At 58.9% G+C, this 17,638-nt stretch overlaps 2 protein-coding genes across 5 annotated transcripts; one reads left to right on the top strand and one right to left on the bottom strand.

Moving 5' to 3' along the window:
* The first annotated feature begins 427 nt into the window (after positions 1-427).
* Positions 428-3,172, top strand: NKX6-3 (NK6 homeobox 3). Of its 2 annotated transcripts, XM_080568161.1 has the most exons (4): positions 428-1,078; positions 1,786-1,845; positions 2,060-2,229; positions 2,312-3,172. In XM_080568161.1, exons 1-4 carry the CDS (start codon positions 697-699, stop codon positions 2,540-2,542), a joined length of 843 nt encoding a protein of 280 aa, XP_080424287.1. In that variant the 5' UTR covers positions 428-696; the 3' UTR covers positions 2,543-3,172. The 2 variants fall into 2 exon arrangements, with proteins under 2 accessions (XP_080424287.1, XP_080424288.1); XM_080568162.1 differs by lacking the exon at positions 1,786-1,845 and having other exon boundaries at positions 432-1,078.
* Positions 3,173-7,956: 4,784 nt separating this feature from the next.
* Positions 7,957-17,611, bottom strand: GPAT4 (glycerol-3-phosphate acyltransferase 4). Of its 3 annotated transcripts, XM_080568159.1 has the most exons (13): positions 17,521-17,611; positions 15,191-16,094; positions 12,306-12,375; positions 11,707-12,004; positions 11,452-11,526; positions 10,930-11,019; positions 10,718-10,811; positions 10,164-10,279; positions 9,879-9,934; positions 9,469-9,554; positions 9,102-9,230; positions 8,941-9,020; positions 7,957-8,337 (listed from the first exon to the last, which is right to left on the bottom strand). In XM_080568159.1, exons 2-13 carry the CDS (start codon positions 15,353-15,355, stop codon positions 8,229-8,231), a joined length of 1,368 nt encoding a protein of 455 aa, XP_080424285.1. In that variant the 5' UTR covers positions 15,356-16,094; positions 17,521-17,611; the 3' UTR covers positions 7,957-8,228. The 3 variants fall into 3 exon arrangements, with proteins under 3 accessions (XP_080424285.1, XP_080424283.1, XP_080424284.1); XM_080568157.1 differs by having other exon boundaries at positions 8,941-9,230; XM_080568158.1 differs by lacking the exon at positions 17,521-17,611 and adding an exon at positions 16,437-17,033 and having other exon boundaries at positions 8,941-9,230.
* Between the last annotated feature and the right edge of the window lie 27 nt (positions 17,612-17,638).

Raw genomic sequence — 17,638 nt, 5'->3', positions numbered from 1 at the left:
CTCCCGCTCCCGGTGCCGGTCCCGCTCCCGGTGCCGGTCCCGCTCCCGCTCCCGCTCCCGGTCCCGCTCCCGGTGCCGGTGCCGGTGCCGGTCCTGGTCCCGCTCCCGGTGCCGCTCCCGCTCCCGGTGCCGCTCCCGGTCCCGGTGCCGGTGCCGCCCGGCCGCGCGCTGTCCGCTGGCCGCGGTGCTGGAAGCGGCGCCCGCCGCCCCGTCCCGTCCCGCGGCCCCGCGGCGCCCCTCGGCCGCGGGCTCTCAGAGCGCGATTTGTCTGCGCGGGGCCAATCCCGGGCGGGCCCCGCGGAGCAGCCAACGGGAGCCCGGGCCGCGGAGCTCCGGCCAATGGGCGGCGGCCCCGCGGCCGAGCAGCCAATGGGCGCGCCGTATTCTAATGGCGCTCACCTTTATCAGAGGTGTCGCCGCTCGCCGAGCCCAAGTTGAGTGCCCGCGGCGGGGCCTCGGCGGGCGCGGGGTCAGCCGGGGCTGCTCGCCGAGGCCGTGGCCGCCCGCCCGCCCGCCCGCCGTGGCCGTGGCCCCCCTGGCCGGCCCGCCCGGGGTCCCGGCGTCGCCCAGGCGCCCGCTGGCCACGCGCCGGCCGGCGTGGACGCTGTGGGCCGGTAGCCCCCGGCACGGCAGGGATGGGCCGCCTGCCGCGCGCTCGGGGTGCCGGCCTCTGAGGGCTGCCCTGGTGCCGGAGACATGGACACCAACCTGCCGGGCACCTTCCTGCTCAACGGCCCCTCGCTGGGCGCCTTCCCCGAGGCCAAGGCGCCCGTCTGCCAGTACTCGGTGCAGAGCTCCTTCTACAAGCTGGGTCCCCCCGGGCTGGGCGCCCAGCTGGCTGCCGGAACCCCGCACGGCATCTCCGACATCCTCGGCCGGCCGGCGGCGACGCCGAACAGCAGCCTCCTCCCCAGCTACCCCCACGCGGGCGGATTTAACGGACTGAGCTCCCCGGGCGTCTATTATGGGCCGCAGGTGGGGGCCCTTCCCAAGGCCGCCAGCGACTACCTGCCACGGGGCCGGAGCTGCTGGGCGGAGGCGGCCCCCGACTGGCGGGGCGGCCGGCAGTGCGGCGCCCGTAAGTACGGCGGGGCTGGGGGCGGCGGGGGGCAGGCGGAGGCCGCGGGCAGCGGTGTGGCACCTTGGGGCTCTGCAGAGTCCCGTCCCGACGGCACGGGGGCTGGGGCAGGGGGCAGCCACCCGAGCCGCATTATCTCCATGGCCCAGCACGAGGCACGGGTGGCCGCCCTGCAGGCTGCACCGGGACGCAGAGGTTTTGGCTCGAGAGCAGGGGCAGGAACGATGGTGGGGATTGGCTCTTTGCTTAGCCCCACGGCAAAGCACGGCTGATGAGGGCAGGCATAGCCCGCTGCCCCTGCAGACCCCTGCCCCCAGCAGCCTCCTTGGGTCAGTGCCCGGCCCAGCTCAGGCCAGGGACGGGAGCTGGTGGCGCTGCCTGCCTGGTGCAGCTGGTGGGGGAGCACGGAGGGTGGGCAGGGTGGCCGCACTTGCTGGCCTGCAGGAACCCCCCCCCAGTGCGCTCCCCACAGGAGCTTCTGCTGCTCAGCACCTGCAGCCGCAGCCCCGTTTCCTCTCTCCAGGCACTGCTCTTGGCTCACGAGGGTCAGGCAGCTCAGCTGCCCGCTCTCGGCATGGCGATGAGCCGACCCGCTTGTGCTGCCTTCCCATCGTGCACCCAGCGAGGTGCAGGGCATGGGCATGGTGCTCCTGGTGCTGTGCAGCGCTGAGGTCATGCACTGCTCCTAACAACTGTTCCCTTCTCAGCTCAGCAAAACGGTCCCGTTCCTGAGCAGCAGGTGCAGTGCCTGGATCTGGCTTTGTGGGGTGAGCACAGAGGGCTGCACAGCCCTCCCAGCATGGGACTGAAGCCTTGAAGCCGGGACACGGTTTTAATTTGGAGTGGGGTCGCAGGATAGAGGGACTGTGTGGTCGCTGAGGCTGGGGGCATGCAGGCGCAGTGTCTGGGGAAGGGAGAACTGCCCAGAGCCAAGCACCGCGGGGAGCCCAGGCGCTCACCCCCCTCCCTCCTCTCATGCAGCCCCCGCTCACCTGGCCGACAGCCTGCACAAGAAGAAGCACACACGCCCGACCTTCACGGGGCACCAGATCTTTGCTCTGGAGAAGACTTTTGAGCAGACCAAGTACCTGGCAGGGCCCGAGCGGGCACGGCTGGCGTATTCCCTCGGCATGACGGAGTCCCAAGTGAAGGTGAGCGTGGGTCCTGTGGGGCACGTGGCACAGGGGGCATGGCAGGGTGGCGACTAACAGAGCCAGTCCCATGGGGTGGCAGGTTTGGTTCCAGAACCGACGCACCAAATGGAGGAAGAAGAGTGCCCTGGAGCCCTCCTCATCCTCGCAGCGGGCGGGGGGCTCTGGCGGAGAGCGGGCAGCCTCTGAGACTGAGGACGACGAGTATAACAAGCCGCTGGACCCCGACTCAGATGATGAGAAGATCCGGCTGCTGCTGAGGAAGCACCGCGCGGCCTTCTCGGTGCTGGGCTTGGGGACGCACAGCGGCTGAGCACAGCCACGCCGGCACCGCCAGTCCCTGGGGCCATGGGGTGCCCGGCCCGGCCCAGCCGCCTGCTCTGTGCCCCTTCAGACACCTGGCTGTGGAGATGGGGCACAGCTGCACCCCCCCCCCCCCCTTCCCCCCCCCCCCAGCAGCTCCTGCCTGGGGCTCCTGACTCTGGGCTGGTTGCAGCAGGCGTGGGCAGCAGCAAGCACGGCTGTGCCAGCAGCACCAATGAAATAAAGGCCCCAGCCACAGCCAAGTCCCAGTGCTTGCTTCATGGGTGTGTGGTCTGGGGATGCCCTCGCGAGGCTGGGCTGGGGAGGGGCTGGGAAGGCACCTATGGGGTGGGAAGGGTCCCTGTGCCAGGCAGGGGAAGGGGCTGTGGCTGGGGTACTGTGCATGGGGGCAGGAAGGGAGTGGGGTAGCCCTGGGAACATTTCTCAGGGTTTCTGCCCGCTTGGGCATGCATTTGCAGCAAGAGGTGCTGGTTCAAAAGTCACTTGTTAGGGCCTCTTGTTGGAACCTATTAGCAGCAAATAAATATCATTTATCTTAACGGTGTGAGTGAGAACCCATTCACCTGTCAGGGCTGCAGGATTGATGCAGTGTCAATAGCACCGACGTGTTTGCTGCCAACCTGGCGCCCCCCCCCCCCCCCCGTGCTGCACCCAGCCCGCTGCTGCCTCGGGGCTGCACACACGTGGGGACCGTGCACCCCCACACCCCGTCTCCCTGGGGCTCGGCCCCTTCTCACTGATGGTGGGTGCCGCATGGGGCCAGTGGCCTCCAGCTGCCTGCGATGCCCAAGGGGCTCCCACGGGCATGGGCACCCTGCTGGGGCCCGCCGGGCTGGTCGGTTGATCAGCCAAGAGCCAGCAAAATGCCAGCCGGGTATGAGCAAACAGAGCTGCTGTGTCCCGGGAGGAAATCGATAGGAGATAAGGTGCTGCCGGCCCACCAGCCAGCGATTAGCAGTGTGGCACAGGCACAGAGGTGCTGCAACCCAAGGTACCCCCCCCAGCTGCAGGCAGTGCCGGTGGCTGAGCCCCCCTGAAGCCCCCACAGCACCGTGGCTCTGCAGCAGCCCCCAGCACCCCCCCCACAAGGCACGGGGCTGCAGGCAGCCACTGCACGCCTGCCTGCATGGCCCTGAGGCCCGTGTTTGGCTTCAGGTCCTCTCAGCCCCCTCACTTTCCACCATGAGCTGGGCTTTGCAAGGAGCCCCGGCTGCTCTGCAGCCACTCCTGGGGGCTTGGGGAAGGCTGAGCCCCCCCTCCCCAGCTCCCTGGCCGGTCCCCCGGGAAGTGGGGGGGGCTGGGGGGGGGGCATAGCTCTCCCCCGGCCACACGGCCCCTTTGGTGCCTTGATGGGACGGGGGGGGCTCCATGGGACGTGAGGTCCCCCCGCCGCACTGCGTGTGCACCGCGTGCCCCGCAGGCCCTGGCCCAGGGCAGCGCCACGTCACCGTCACCGTCCCTGCACGGAGCCGGCGCTCGGCGGGAGCAGGCTCCACATGGACGAAGTGCGGGGCTGCTGTCGGGATATTTTTTTGACATTTTCTAAGCTGCCCAGTGTGGCTGACAATTTTTAATGTACTAACTGCCTGGTCCAGTGAGCTGATTAATTGGTGCTGTGGAGATCAATACAAAACAGAAAATTAAAACAATTTTAAAGTGATTAAGTAGTTTAACACCTGTCTGATGCCACGTCAGGGCTGGGAGACAAATAAAGCAGGTGGCAAAGGGCCTGCTGCAGCCGAGGAGAGAGACAAATCGCAGCCACAGCCCGCCTGCCCCGTGCAGCCCGCAGCCGGCCAGGGTCCGCGCGGCACCGCTCAGCCGGGGCCGTGGGGCTGCCAGCTCCGTCGGCAGAGCGGCCCCGCGGCCGGCACCAGCACCCGGCGCCGCTCACCTGCTGGGGCCGCTCGCAGCCGCACACAGCCCCCACGGGCACCGGGGGCTCGGTGGGACTTGGCCCATGGTGCGAGCGAGCTCTGGCACCCCAGGGCCTGCTGGTGGCCCTGGCCGGGGCCTGCTGTGGGGCCGGGCTCCCCGCCGAGCAGCACACGGCCGCTGCCCCGGGGCGTGCGGCCGCGAGCGCGGGCAGGGCGGCCTGGCAGGCAGATGGATGGCAGCTCCGCTTCAATTCCGCATCCCTTTTCTCCCAGACAAACCCCGTCGGATTTTCATAAATCAAAGCGCCACACTGTTTAATAAAAATTTATTGACTTACAAGTGATTATTTATCAAAAGGCCATTAATAGCGGCTCCGGGAATGATGTGCTACTGGGTGGTGCGGGGAGACTAATAGCAAATCAATGCCAGCATCCGGGCAGAATGCATATGAGGGCCCCTGGCCCCAGCGGGCTGCATGGCTGCTGCAGCCAGAGCCGGCAGCCCCTACCCCGTGGGCCGCCCAGCGCTCCCCCTGGTTATTTATTGCTTACAAATGAAATGATCGATACTTTTAATCTAGAGCTAAATTTATTAACTTTCCCATCGGAGAGAGACGTATTGACTGGGGGCATGGGGAGGGGGGAGCCAAGGCAAGATGGATGCGTGCCTCCTAACCCGTCCGGCATGCCGTGCTGCACCCCAGCAGCAGCAGGGCCGCGAGGATGGCCACGAGCACGGCAGTGGCTGGAGGCACCTGGGGGCTGCGAGCAGGCTGGGGCAGCCAGCCCGGGGGGAACCTGTGGGCACCGGCAGCCAGGTCCCAGCACCCGGGGCTGCGCCAGGTGCTGGAGCACAGCCCCTGCCTGTGCACGCAGCTGCAGCTGCACGGCCAAAGACGATGCCTGACTTGGAGCGGACAGGAAGAGTGCAGGCGGGTGCACCGGAGCGGGCTGCTGGCTGGGGAAAGGTGAAGGAGAGCCCTGAGACCCTGCCCAGGTGGGGGCTGGCTGGGCAGCGACGCGCTGCCCACATCCCCAGCCCAGTGCAGCGGCCCCAGCTGCAGCTCAGCCCAGGGGCACCCAGAGAGCACGGCACAGCCCGGACCCTGCGGCGCTCTGGGTCTCGTGCACCCTTCCAGAGCCGGTCAGACCAGGGCACGGTGCTGGGGTTTGGGCCAAGCGGCCCCTGGGGCAGGAAAAACTTTGCGAGCCCTGGGGCCAGAGCAGCAGAGCTCACCTGGGCAGAGCTGGGGCTGGGGCTGGCCAGAGGCTACCATCGCAGCCACGAGGCCAGCAGCAGCCTTTTGGGCACGGATCTGACTCCAGCAGGAACCGGAGCAAATACAGATAGTGAAATGTTATGGTTAAACGGTGCGGGAAAGTGCTACGGGGTAACACAGACCCCCTTGGGAACTGAAGCGTAGCTCCCACAGCATGTATGTTATACCCTCTATTTCTCATACATCTAAAAGTTGGTGATCAAACACTGCCAACAAAAACTGACAAGAAAGAGGTTACTTTTTTGTTTTTTAAGCAGCTAAGCAATAGCCCCATCAGCTAAGAAACATGGATAGAGGACTGGTGAATGGCTGCTAAGAGTGAGTCTGGTAAACCAAACTACTGGTGAATAGCTCCTTAACACCACTATAAACTCCTGCAGGAGGGGTTCTAGCCCTAGTACTTCGGGTATCTATTAGTAGCAAGCTGTTATTTTGTCTTCCTTTGGTAATACCGGAGCACAAGCAATTCATTTCAACCCTGTAGATGCTGCTAACTATTCACTGCTTGGCTTCAGCTGCTTTTGTTTTAATATCTTTGGTGGAAACGTAAATAAACCAGACTTTTCTTCATTTTATTTTTTTCTTCCCTTACATCAGTTGCCATGTCTGACCTTAGGCAGAAGAGAATATGAAATAGGGGTAATAATGAAAAGCATGGGGCCAATAAAGTTGTCTCCATCACCAAATGAGAGCAGCATGGTTTCTCCTGGTGATGCTGGCGTTAATGGGGATCATGTGTAACAGATCACTGATAACTGAACCCCATGTTCATTTAGGTAATGTGTCTGTGTGTGTGTTTATGCAGGACCATGTTTTGATCACTGCAAGAAGCAAAGGTGAACCAATTTGGTACAGAAATATTTCCCATAATTACATTTTAATAGATCATACGCTGTTAAGTGTAGCTTTACATCACTGTAAGGAGGACTGTCTCCTCTCAGGTATTGTATTGGGAAGATTTTAGGATACCTGTGCCTAAGCTGATAGTAATAGGACAGGTGAAAAATAGCACATGGTGAAAAGTAGGGTTTCTGTTATGGGGACACCCCCTGCTCTGTGCATACCCTGCTTGCACCTTGTCTGGGCACAGGTCAATATACCCTACCTGACCCAAAATAATAGTTTCAGATACAGTAACAATACAAAGCTGGAAGGTGGCACACAACTGAGTAACGTGAGGGTATGCACAGTATGTTTTGGGAAAGGTTAAGGGAATTTGTGTTTCTTTCTCTTGCTTTCTTTTCTCTGCCTCTTTCTTGATACAAGTGTTTTACCCAAATAAAAACAAGCAGAAAGGAAACTACCTTGAATCCATATTGGGAGCTTGTTCAGAGAAACTCATATTTAAGGACTCTCAACACAGGATAGCTGTCCTGACCTGCAAGGCATCAGATGCCCTTGCTCAGCAACCACCACTCTGGGCACAAAGAAGGATTTTAATAAAGATCGCCTCCTCTAATGTTCTAGCGAATGCAAGTGGGCTTCTGTGGGTAGCAGTGAAACAGCATGTAAGAGGAGGGAGAGGACCCAATTAAAGTGCTAAAGTTTGTAGGACCATATGGATAACTGGAAAGTACACAGGATGAATGCTCAAATACAAGTTGCTTTACTGAATAATATACTCACAGAGCTGAAAAGGCTACCACCTCCAGCACAAGATTTCTACTTCCTTGCAACAAACCAAGTTTATAAACGTGCAAGTTGGTGCATATCAAGACCAGATCTCAACATCTTCCTTGGGAGACATTTGAAAGGGGATCTCCTGCCCCAGCTACGGAGCCTCCTGCCCACCCTGGGCTCCCAGCACGGCACATACAGATTTATCAGAAGCCTGCCCCGTCTGCTGCATCAGTGACAATTGCCTGGCGGCTTGCAGACCCAGGGGACAGGAGGAGGCTTCCAAGGAGAATGATCCTCACTGCTTGAGCAACCCCAGCAAAGAGGCCGTTACTCAGATGCTGAAGCAGCAATGGTCAGGCTATGGCAGGAGGGTAGCAAAAGGAAGAGGAAAGGTTTCTCTCCTTGTGGAGGTAAAGCCGGGAGTGGTGAGAGACCACATACTGGTTCCGTGGGTTTTGTGCCATGGACCTGAGAGGCACAGGCTCGTAAGAATCCTTTGGTTGTCAAGGCAGCTAATCTCAGTGTAGCTCACCAGTTTCTGTGCTGTGGGAGACTTGTGACTGACACACATGCACATCAACACACCAGCCCTCCCCCGGAGCCTGTGAACACCACATGGAAGCATATGACACCAGAAGTGTTTCATTTAATATTGCCCCTGCAAGGGGCTTCACTGTAACAGTAACAAGAAGGCATCTTTGCCAAGAGCTGCCCAGGGCCTGAAGACTCTAGGCAATAATAGTGCCTCCGGGAAAAAGCCAGAGAACGAACGAGCAAGTCCAAGCAGCTCTGGAGTAGCCAAAGTCCAAACACACAGAGCTGCTTCAGACAAGCCCTGGCTCGTGCTGGAGGCAGAGGGCTCTGACCAGGCCCAGGATCAGTGCTGGAGAGAGAGGGCTCAGGAGCGGCTCCGGTCTTCATGGTTGCCTACAATCATTTTGCTGTAGAGTTTCTGTTGCTCCTCCTTGAACGTATCTTTCACCTTCTCCCTCTTCAGACCTCCATCCCTGTGAAGAGAGTCATATGCTCAGTGGAGCTACAGGCGTGCACTGACACGTCAGCTGGGGCCTCTCAAAGCAGCAGGTCCCACACCAGCCGGACAGCTGCATTTGTACCTCAGGCTGCCAGGACACTGCGGGCTGACTGTCCCCAAGGGGAGTTTCTTTCACACCTCGCTTTGCCAGGAGTGGCACCCATGGCCCTGCACAGTGCGCAACATGGCAGCTCTGTCTGAAGTGTGAGATGCTCTGATACCACCACAGCACAACGCCTGCAGAGGCCCTCCACCTCCGAGGCTCTGAAGATCTTAGTGCCTGACAAGAGAGGTTCTCAAGATCTACCTGTTTTGCTAGCAGCATCAAGTAGAACAAGGGCGTCTAAGCGCAAGCCAGAATCACAGAATGAAGCTCTGGTGCCCAGCACACACAGAAGAAGGAAAGATTTGGGTCCTGACTACAGAACAGCAGTTTTGGAGACGCATCTCCATTTCTCCATAGGCCTAATCTGCCCAACGCAAGACGCAAACTTAGCTCTGCAGCCCACAAACACTTCTCAGGACCCAGGAACAAGGAATCCTAGCAGCAGGAAGAGAAAAGCCTGCCTGGACTCACCAGAGCAGATCCACAAGGCCTCCCTGCCTGGCAATGGCTGACTTCACTCGATTGGCAAACTGGACAGCGTCCTCTTCAGGCTGTGGGAAAATGACACCATGCAGCAGAAGAAAAGGGCCAGTCGCGCGGTGGGTCAGGTAGGGCAGGCTCAGCTTACTTACCTGCCTGGTCATCGGGGGCAAGTACCAGACACTGCAGACAATGGCCCAGCTGGTCATCATCCTAAGGAGGTAGGTTACCATGCCATATTTGCTGCTGTTCCAAAAGGCATCTCCAAACTGCGGGTCATACTACAGAGGCAGAAGAGCTCATGAAAGTCAGGCAGAAGATGCACCCTCCCTGAGGCTCCGAGTTCTACCCAAAGCCCAGCTACAGGCCAGCCCTCCCCAGTGCACCACATGAAGCAACCTCAGTGTCCCCATGCCCTCAGACCAGGCTGCTGACCCATCGGTGCCAAGACTGAGCCACTAAGACTGAGCTCTCACGCAGAGGACTACTTCTGCTGTAAGAATGTTTGCTTTCTCATACCTTGATGGCTACAGGGTAAACTGTGGCTCCAATTTCAAAGCTCCCCTTTTTGAACATCATCACAGACGTGTTGTTGATGCAGGTTCCTGTAAAAGGCAAGCACAATCTTCTGAACTTCCCCTTGCAAGTCAGTTCGGACATCTAAGCTATACACCTACAGGCATCCAGCAACTGACCCCTAACACTCACTCCAAACCCTGCTCTCTGTGTGCACAAGAGGTGCAGCATCACTAAGACAGCACATATGACTTGTGCGTTCTGGGCTCAGTTAGCTCTACAATTGCAATGTTCCCTTTGCCTCACTGAAGGCTCTCAAGGCCCGTGGCTGCATAAGGAAGTAACATAAACAGGGTACTGTCCCAGCACGCCCTCTCCACCAGGTGCTGCTCTGGCCTCACTCCACGACTCACCTTCTGGAAAGATAAGAATAGGCAGTTTGCTCTTGTCCTGGACGTGCTCTGTAAGCCTAAACAGAAGAGTGTCACCAATTAGCACACGGCACAGGGGCTGTCCTAGCAACCCACACAGCACCCAGTGCTTATCCTTCAGTCACCGAGGACTATCTGGATGCCAGTAACACTGCCACACTCTCCCAATACCCACGAGGAGAGGCAGTGTCCTCACCCAAGGGAAGGGGGCAGCCCCCTGTCTTTCCCAGCCTCCAGACCTCTCCCTGCAGCTAGCAACTGTCACACCTTTTGGCGACGAGGTGACGGTCTTTGACCTCTGAGCGTTCAAACCAGACGTGGGGGCAAGCCTTCACCATGGCTCTCTGTATCACACCCATCAGCCCGCCGTGGATTTGACCCACCTGAACAGCATGAGAAGACACAAGTTACAAGACCTGGGCACGCTTGAAGGCCAAGGCAGCTCCTACAGCTCCATAGCCAAGCCAAGCTGAGGTTCATCTTTCCACCCCTGCCCCGGTAAGGCTGAGAGACTCTGATTGGAAAGACGCAGCAAGCCCCAGGGTGGCCAAGCTGAGGACGTAGCTTGCTCTTCCATAGAGAGCAAAGCCAAAAACTCTCCTTGCAAAGCGGTGGCCAGAATGCCTTGGTGCTCTGAATTCCAGGCAAACTTGCTGGAAAGCAACGCAACAGGGTATCAGTGCACAGGGTCTGAGAGTTCACGCAGTTCTGCATGTGCAAAAGCCTCTTTCTGCCCACAACATGCCCTATGCAATATACTTGCTGCTCCAAAAATACATGTGGCCAGGCCTTGGCAGGCAGAGCTGGGGCGCAGACCTTACCATTGCATAGTAGCCATCGCTGGCAAGGATGATCACGTCAATGGGGGATGTGTGATTGGCCACGCAGATGCCTCCATTTCGGGGTCTGTTTTCTCTAAATGCAAAACAAAGACACAGGTGAGGGCAGAGGGATGAAGAGGGAGGCCTACAAGAGGCACAGCACAGAGTGGCTGGTGGGGAAGGATGATCTGCAGCAGGCAGCACTTCCTTACCGGTCGTGGTAGGTGATGATAGCTGTGAGGGCACGCACGCAGATTCGGTAACACATCAGGTGGACGTGCTTGCTGAGGAACTCCTTACACCTGCAGCCCAGAAGAGAGACTATCACCCCCGGCTCCCTGTGACTGTGCCACTTGGCCCAGCTGTCTCAGGCCATGAGATCCAACTGAGACTTCATATGCCCGTAGAAACACATCTCCTACTGGGTTTTGCTGTCAGCTTATGACCACTGATTCATAACTCCTGAGAAGCAAACTTAGGCCTTTGTTCTCTTCTGGTTTTATTCCTTTCAGAGCCCAGGGCTGAGAGATCTGCCAAGGGGCATAACGTTCGTATTTAGCTCCTTTGTTTAAAATTACAGGGAGTCAGTTCCTGACAGGCTACAGATGCCGGGACCCTGTGCCTCGTCTGCAGCAGGCAGAACAGACAGGCCTTTCCAGAAAAATTCAGGATTATCAGGTCTCAAATGGCACATGGGGCTGCCCCATCCCTTTTTCTCTCAAAGACCAACTTACCTTCCATTTGGCAAATATCCCACTACTGTAGTACCAGTCACCAACAAACTGATGCCAGTAAACGCCAGGGCTATCCTGCAGAAAGAGGGAAGTTAAATGCTAGCAAATCCAGGCCACAGGCCCTGCACATCACATAGCCGGTCGCTCCTGATCGTGCTGAGCAGGGTCCGTGGGACTTGAGGACCAGCTGCACCTGCTGCAGCAGCAACAGGCCGCAGCACCACCTCACTGGGCGCGTTTCACAGCAGCACTCACCTGAGGGGCAGCAGGAAGCAGTAGCGGATGAGAACACCCAGTCCCCAGAGAACAGTGAGACGCAGACTGATGTAATGGAAGTTGTAGTTGGTCCTGCTGAGCAGATTCCAGGACTCCAGCTCTTCAGCTGAAAACCTCTTGGTCACTTCATCATCCATGATGGTCTCAATGCCTTTGCGGCAGAAATAGAAGATATCTGAGAGCTCAAACTCAGGGGTGTCCAGGGCTTTGCCACTGCCACTCCGGCGGATCTCCTTGATCTCCTCTTCCAGTGATGTTGGCTCTTTTGCAATGATACCTGTAAGAGGCCACGGGCAGCTCTGAGCAAAGCGTGACTTGCCCGCTCAAAGGCAGCCGAGAGCCAGGGTTTCCCTTCCGTCCTCCAGCCCAGACAGGAACAAACCAGTCCTCCCAGCTACCTAGACATGAAGCAAGCTCTAGGTGCCTCACGCACTTGATCTCTCCATAGCCACCTAGCTAATCCACCTGCAAGGAGAGGCTTTCCCATCATACCTCGGCTGCTCACAGACACTCCATTTACCGCAGCTCCCATACAGAAATTTGAACTTCATGTGTGCCCACGCAGGGCACGATCTTACCATTGACATAGGGCTTGTATAACGGATGGTTCTTCTCCTTGGCACCACGCTCTATTCTCAGTGTTGCCCACTGCAAGAGACACACATGGCAATCAAGATTGTCAAAGCCTGTAGCTCCACTTCAGAATTCCCGTTTTACAGCTGGCTTTCAGGGAAGACCACAGTTAACGGGAGAAGATGAGATGAAGGCAGGAGGCTTCCGTACAGAACTGAGTGTGAGTCATGAACACGCAACTGAACTGAGGTGGAAGCAGGGACTGGGCTGGGAAGAAAGTTCTTACAGCAGAGATTTGTCTACAGCGGGGCAGGAGGACTGATGGGGAGGTGACCAGCACCTGGGAAAGCCTTAATACGCAGCACACACGAGCGTGCCATTCTGCACAGCAGAGCCCCGGCGGAAGAACGAGCACCAGAAGATGGAAGGTGCTCCGTGGTGAGATGGCACAGCAAGACTTTCTGCAGCCTCCGTGTCCTGGAGGCTCTGCTGTAGCTTGCACGTGGTTACCACTGCACAACCTCCAGGGGGCCCCTGCATCCTGCGGGCCCTCCTGCTGGAGCAGAATGTGACGCGGCTCAGGAAGCAGGTCATGGGACTGGCACTATTTTCCCATCCTGATTTCCTCCAAACTCAAAGCAGACACCGTGTTTTCAGGTTGCTGCTATACACCTCAGGCCAGTCGCATGAGGGCATGGGATGCTCCCCTCCCCGGTTCAGCTAACAGCTGCTACTGCTTCTCAGTCCAAAAGAGCAGCAGCAAGCACCCTCAGACAGTGCTCCCGCAGCCAGATCCCATGCCCAGACTACTTGTCATCCACTGAAATCTCTTTTCTCATCTACTTCCCAAGGGAACCAGGAAAAACTGCAGGCTGGATTTCTGACCAGTCTTCCTGCCTGTCCTCCAAGTAACCACCCCAGTGGCACTCTCCTGCATACAAGCCTGGGAGAGCAAGTTCACGAAGGCAGACTTGTGCAACATGCTTACTGCTCTGAGCCAGCTGCTCCATCAGGGACCTGGGAAGAAGCAGAAACTGCTGGGAACTCCAGGGCTCCCAGTCTCAGCCCCTGACACCACCAGATGAGGAGGCAGGGATGTGGGAATACTAATTGTGGGTGGAGAGCCTAGCTCATTTAGCAGCTTCCTCTGCCAGCAGAAGGAACTGCAGGACTGCAGAAGATTGTCCAGAAGCTGCCATCCCAGGAGAAGTCAGAAGAGGAGCTCTGACCCAGCAGGAGCTGGGAAGCCTGAGAAGGAGGCACTCCTGGCCAGCCCAGCACATCTCCCTCTGCATAGTGACCGCGGTGGCAGAAAACCCAGACTGACACCTGCCGAGCACCAGGCGGGTCCCCCTCAGCACCAGCTCAGGTGTGTGGCTGCCACCCCGGGCCCCAGCACCCCGGATGGGCCCCGCAAGTTGCCAGACTCAGGTACTGCCCCTCAGGCCAGGGTTGCAACACTGGCCTTGAGAGCTTGGAAAATATTCCTTATGAATAACACTCCCCAGGCATACATATCTCAATGACCAGCCCCAGTCGCTGAGTTTTCCATCAAACTGTGAGCAGTTCTGCCAGAGTGCTCTTCTCTCCCACTACAAAGATCCTTTGATAAAAGCTGAAATAGATTTCAAAGTCTTTTCAGAAAAATAGTTTCAAAATTGAACACCAAAACATGTGTTGAGAGTAAATGTTCCAGAACTGAATTAAAGAAAGGAGAGAAGGAAAAAAAAAAAAAAAGTAAAGTGAAATGTTCCGTTTTGGATAAACCAAAACTCTTATGTATTTTTTCTCTCAGTTCAGTCACTAAATTTGAAGCCGGGGTTTCAGACATCTGCGTTAATGAAGCACTGCACAATGCCCTGGGACTCCCCAATCACACCGCAGGGCTGCCCTCCCAAGCCAGCCAGTACAGAGATCGTCCCAGGAAAAATCAGCCCTGCTCAAGCAGCAGCAGCTGCACCGAACACTGTAGCAGTCTGAACTACACATATAAGCCTGAAACTTCCCTACTAAGCACATGGCAACCCTCTTCCTTTTCCCTGGGCTGGCAGCGTGGGGTGGTTTGGGTTTTATCCATTGGGAGTTTGGCAAAAATTCTGGTCTCACCAGGGACTTGATTCAAGGAGAGGTGCTGGTTAAGACAGCTCATAAAATAACTCTGCAAAGGCAGTCAGGGAAACAGCATAACCCCAGCTTGGAAAATTCCACTTGGCTTCTCTGTGTCAAGAGGGGCAGCGAGGGCTGCTGGTTGTCCTCAGGCCGCAGGTCCAAATGTGGCTGCTGGGCTCAGCAGATAAGCAGGCGGCACTCTGGGACAGAAAGGTCTTGAAAGTTCTGGGTTCTGGCCACAGACTGCTCAAGGTTCACGCCACAGAAAGTCCCGCCTTGCTGCCTGCTTGTGCTTCATCCAAACGTACTGGAGATAAGCAGCCCACTGACTGCAGCCTCGTCCCTCCCCATTGTGCTCTACGCCCCTTTTGGCTTCTTTCCACATCAAACTGCACCAGCACTCAGCCTTGCCGGGACATTAACCCGTCCAAGCACACACCTCCTCCCAGCACATCTGCGGCTGTACAGGACAGCTGCACTGTTTGCACACTTACTGCCTATGCTGTCCTGTCCTACTGCTTTGTCTGAAGACTTAGTGGCTTAATTACAGGAAAAAAAAAAAAACCAACAGCCCGTGATCATTAGTCCGATAAATTGCAGCTGGCTGGGATGACTCCAGCAGGTCATCTGGCACCAGCGCGTCACCAGCAAACCAACCTCCTGCCCCGGTCATCTACGATGTTCTGCTGAGGGGCAAAAGTCTCTCTTCCTAGCACGACTATGCTTGACAAGACCCCTGTAAACACTCTCCAACACTCAAAATTTTGAGAACATGACTTACCTGAAAGATCTTTAATAATGTTTTCATGTAAACCTTGCGGATGCCAAAGGAGACTCCAAAAATTGCTGGCACAATGATGAAAACCAGAAGCAGAGTGAAGAGGACAGTTATGGAAATCCCCAAGAGATTAACAACCAGGCTGTCAAAGGGGAGCAGGAGGAACATGGTGAAGGGCCTAAGCAAGGCTGGCGCCCTGCAACCCTGCAGCCAGGCAGAAAGGCTGCCCACAGCAGTTAACCAGTCCTGCTATTATTCAGCAAAAGTCTTACACATGTACCGAGTCCGCAGCTGCTCACAGACCCCATTCCAAAGTTCACATCTTTTTTGGGCTCTGCAAGAGAGGGAATGCAACAGGATCAGGGAGAGCGGTTGGGAAAACAAGCAAACAGACTGCCAGGAGCCCCGGGGAGTTCAAACAGCGCAGGCTGAGGAGCTCAAAGGAGACGCAGCATGCAAGCAAGTTCCTCCATGGGTCTGCAGCAAGTACTGTCGTGAAACAACGGTGTGAACGGATATTCTCCCAAGGTGCCGCTGAGCAAGTCCTGCCGTGGGGCAGCTCGTGAAGACGCCAGCAGTAGAATTCCCCTCTGGCTGCTGAGAGCATGCAGTATCTCTTCACGGGGACAAGGTGGAGTCCATCCCTGAGCCTGCATTGGAGGAGATCGAGGGAGTTGGCACTTGCAGGAGCCTACCGCATGTAGAGCTATTATTGTTCTTTCTGCGAGGACGCAGGCACTGGCGCAGATCCTTGCATGATGCCTGTAACAAGTTTAAATCCAGAGGCCCCAGGCATCCACTCACGCTGAAGGGTCGTAACAGACTTAAATGAAGCTCGTGTCCCTGGAAAACTCTTCAAACAGCGAGTTGGCTTCTTGGCAGACTAGGCACTCGCATGGCACCAGCACTAGCAGAGGAAAGAGAAACCGAAGTCAGGCAAGTCGCACAACTCTGAGAGACGCCAACTTGGAGAGGGTGGCAGGAGGCCAGGGACAGCGGGCTCTGAACTGTCAGAGGCAGTGCTCAGGCTGAGGACGCATCACCCCGAGCAGCTCCGCAGGCACGGCGGACTCAGACCGCCACAGATGCACAGTCCGCGCTTTCCTCCCACCCAAACCTCACACTGAGCAGCTGCGTCTAGAACCACCCTCGGAGCGCAGGATGTCAACAGTCTCTCTGAGCAGGTCCCAAATACAGGAGAGGAGCCAATGGAGCGACAGAGGATTCCTCTGAGTGACAAAGACCTTACCGCCCCTCTCATCTCGGAGGAATCCGAGAGCAGGGAGCCAGCCAGGCCCCAGATTCCTAGGCAGGAATCACTTCCTCTGCTCCTGTACACGGGTTCCTGGGGCGCGGCTCACCCTCTGCTGCTTTACAAACAGTTCGTGACAGGAAGCTAGCCCAAGGGAAGAATTACTGCCGGTGATTAGCCCAAGTGGAACTCGCCGGGGCACGGGGACCAGGCAAAGGTCAACAACCGACAGCACGGCTCTTCGAAGGCGATGCCCCCGGCAGAAGAGGCACGCGGGAGGCCAACGCGGGCTGCTGGAAAGAGCTGAGGGGAGAACGGCCTCCGGACGCTGCCTTCGCCTGCCACCGGAGGGCACGAGCCTGGGCCTGAGGACGGCCCGGGACAGGCACTTGAGAAGCGCACGCGGCAGAGGCTGGGCAGGCCCCGGTGCTCCCCCGTCGCTCCCCCGCAGGGCGCGTCGCAGCCGCCGGCTCTGCAGCGTTCCCGGCCGGCAGCTCCGCTCCTGCCCCGGGGCGCACGGCGCCCGCCCGAGCGGCTCCCCGGGGGAGGCGGCTCCGCGGCCCCGCACGGAGCCGCCCGTTGCGCCGGGCTCGCCGCTCGCCAGCCCGGTCCGCGTGCTGCCGGCCGCCCGCCGCCCCGGGAGGGGCTCGGGGACCGCGGCACGCCCCGGGCGGCGCAGGGCCGGCGGCCGCGAGCACCGCCCCCCGGGCCGAGGCGGGCAGCCCCCCTCCGGCTGCGGCCGCCGGGCCCGCCCCGCCCCGCGGCCCGCCCCGCCCGGCGCGGAGCCTGGGCCCGGCGCGGAGCCTTACCGGGGACCGCCCGGCGGCACGGCAGGGCCCGGCCGGCCCCGCAGCCCTCGGCCGCTCGGCGGGGCCGGGCCGCACCTCCCCACGCGCGGGGGCGCTGCGGCGCGGCCCGCACCGGGCGGGGAGGCCGCGCTCCTGCCGGTTAACGGTCCGCGGCCGGGCCGGGCCCCGCGCTGCCCCCCCGCCCCGCCCCGCCCCGCCCCGCCGGCCGCCCGCAGCGGGAGCCGATCCCGCGCCGCTCCGTACCGAGCCGCCCCGCCCCGCCCGGCGCTCACCTGCCGCCACTGCCGCCGGGCCCGGCCCCGCCCCCGCCACGTGCCGTGCGCGCCCCCGCCCCGCGCGCTGACGTCAACGCGGTGCCCGCGGGGCCGCGCACGTCGCAGGGCCCCGCCC

This window comes from Anser brachyrhynchus (assembly GCF_964034855.1).
Source record: "Anser brachyrhynchus genome assembly, chromosome: 26".
Lineage (NCBI taxonomy): Eukaryota > Metazoa > Chordata > Aves > Anseriformes > Anatidae > Anser > Anser brachyrhynchus.
The sequence above is the reverse complement of the archived record's forward strand: the minus strand, read 5'-3'. Positions and strand labels throughout refer to the sequence as shown.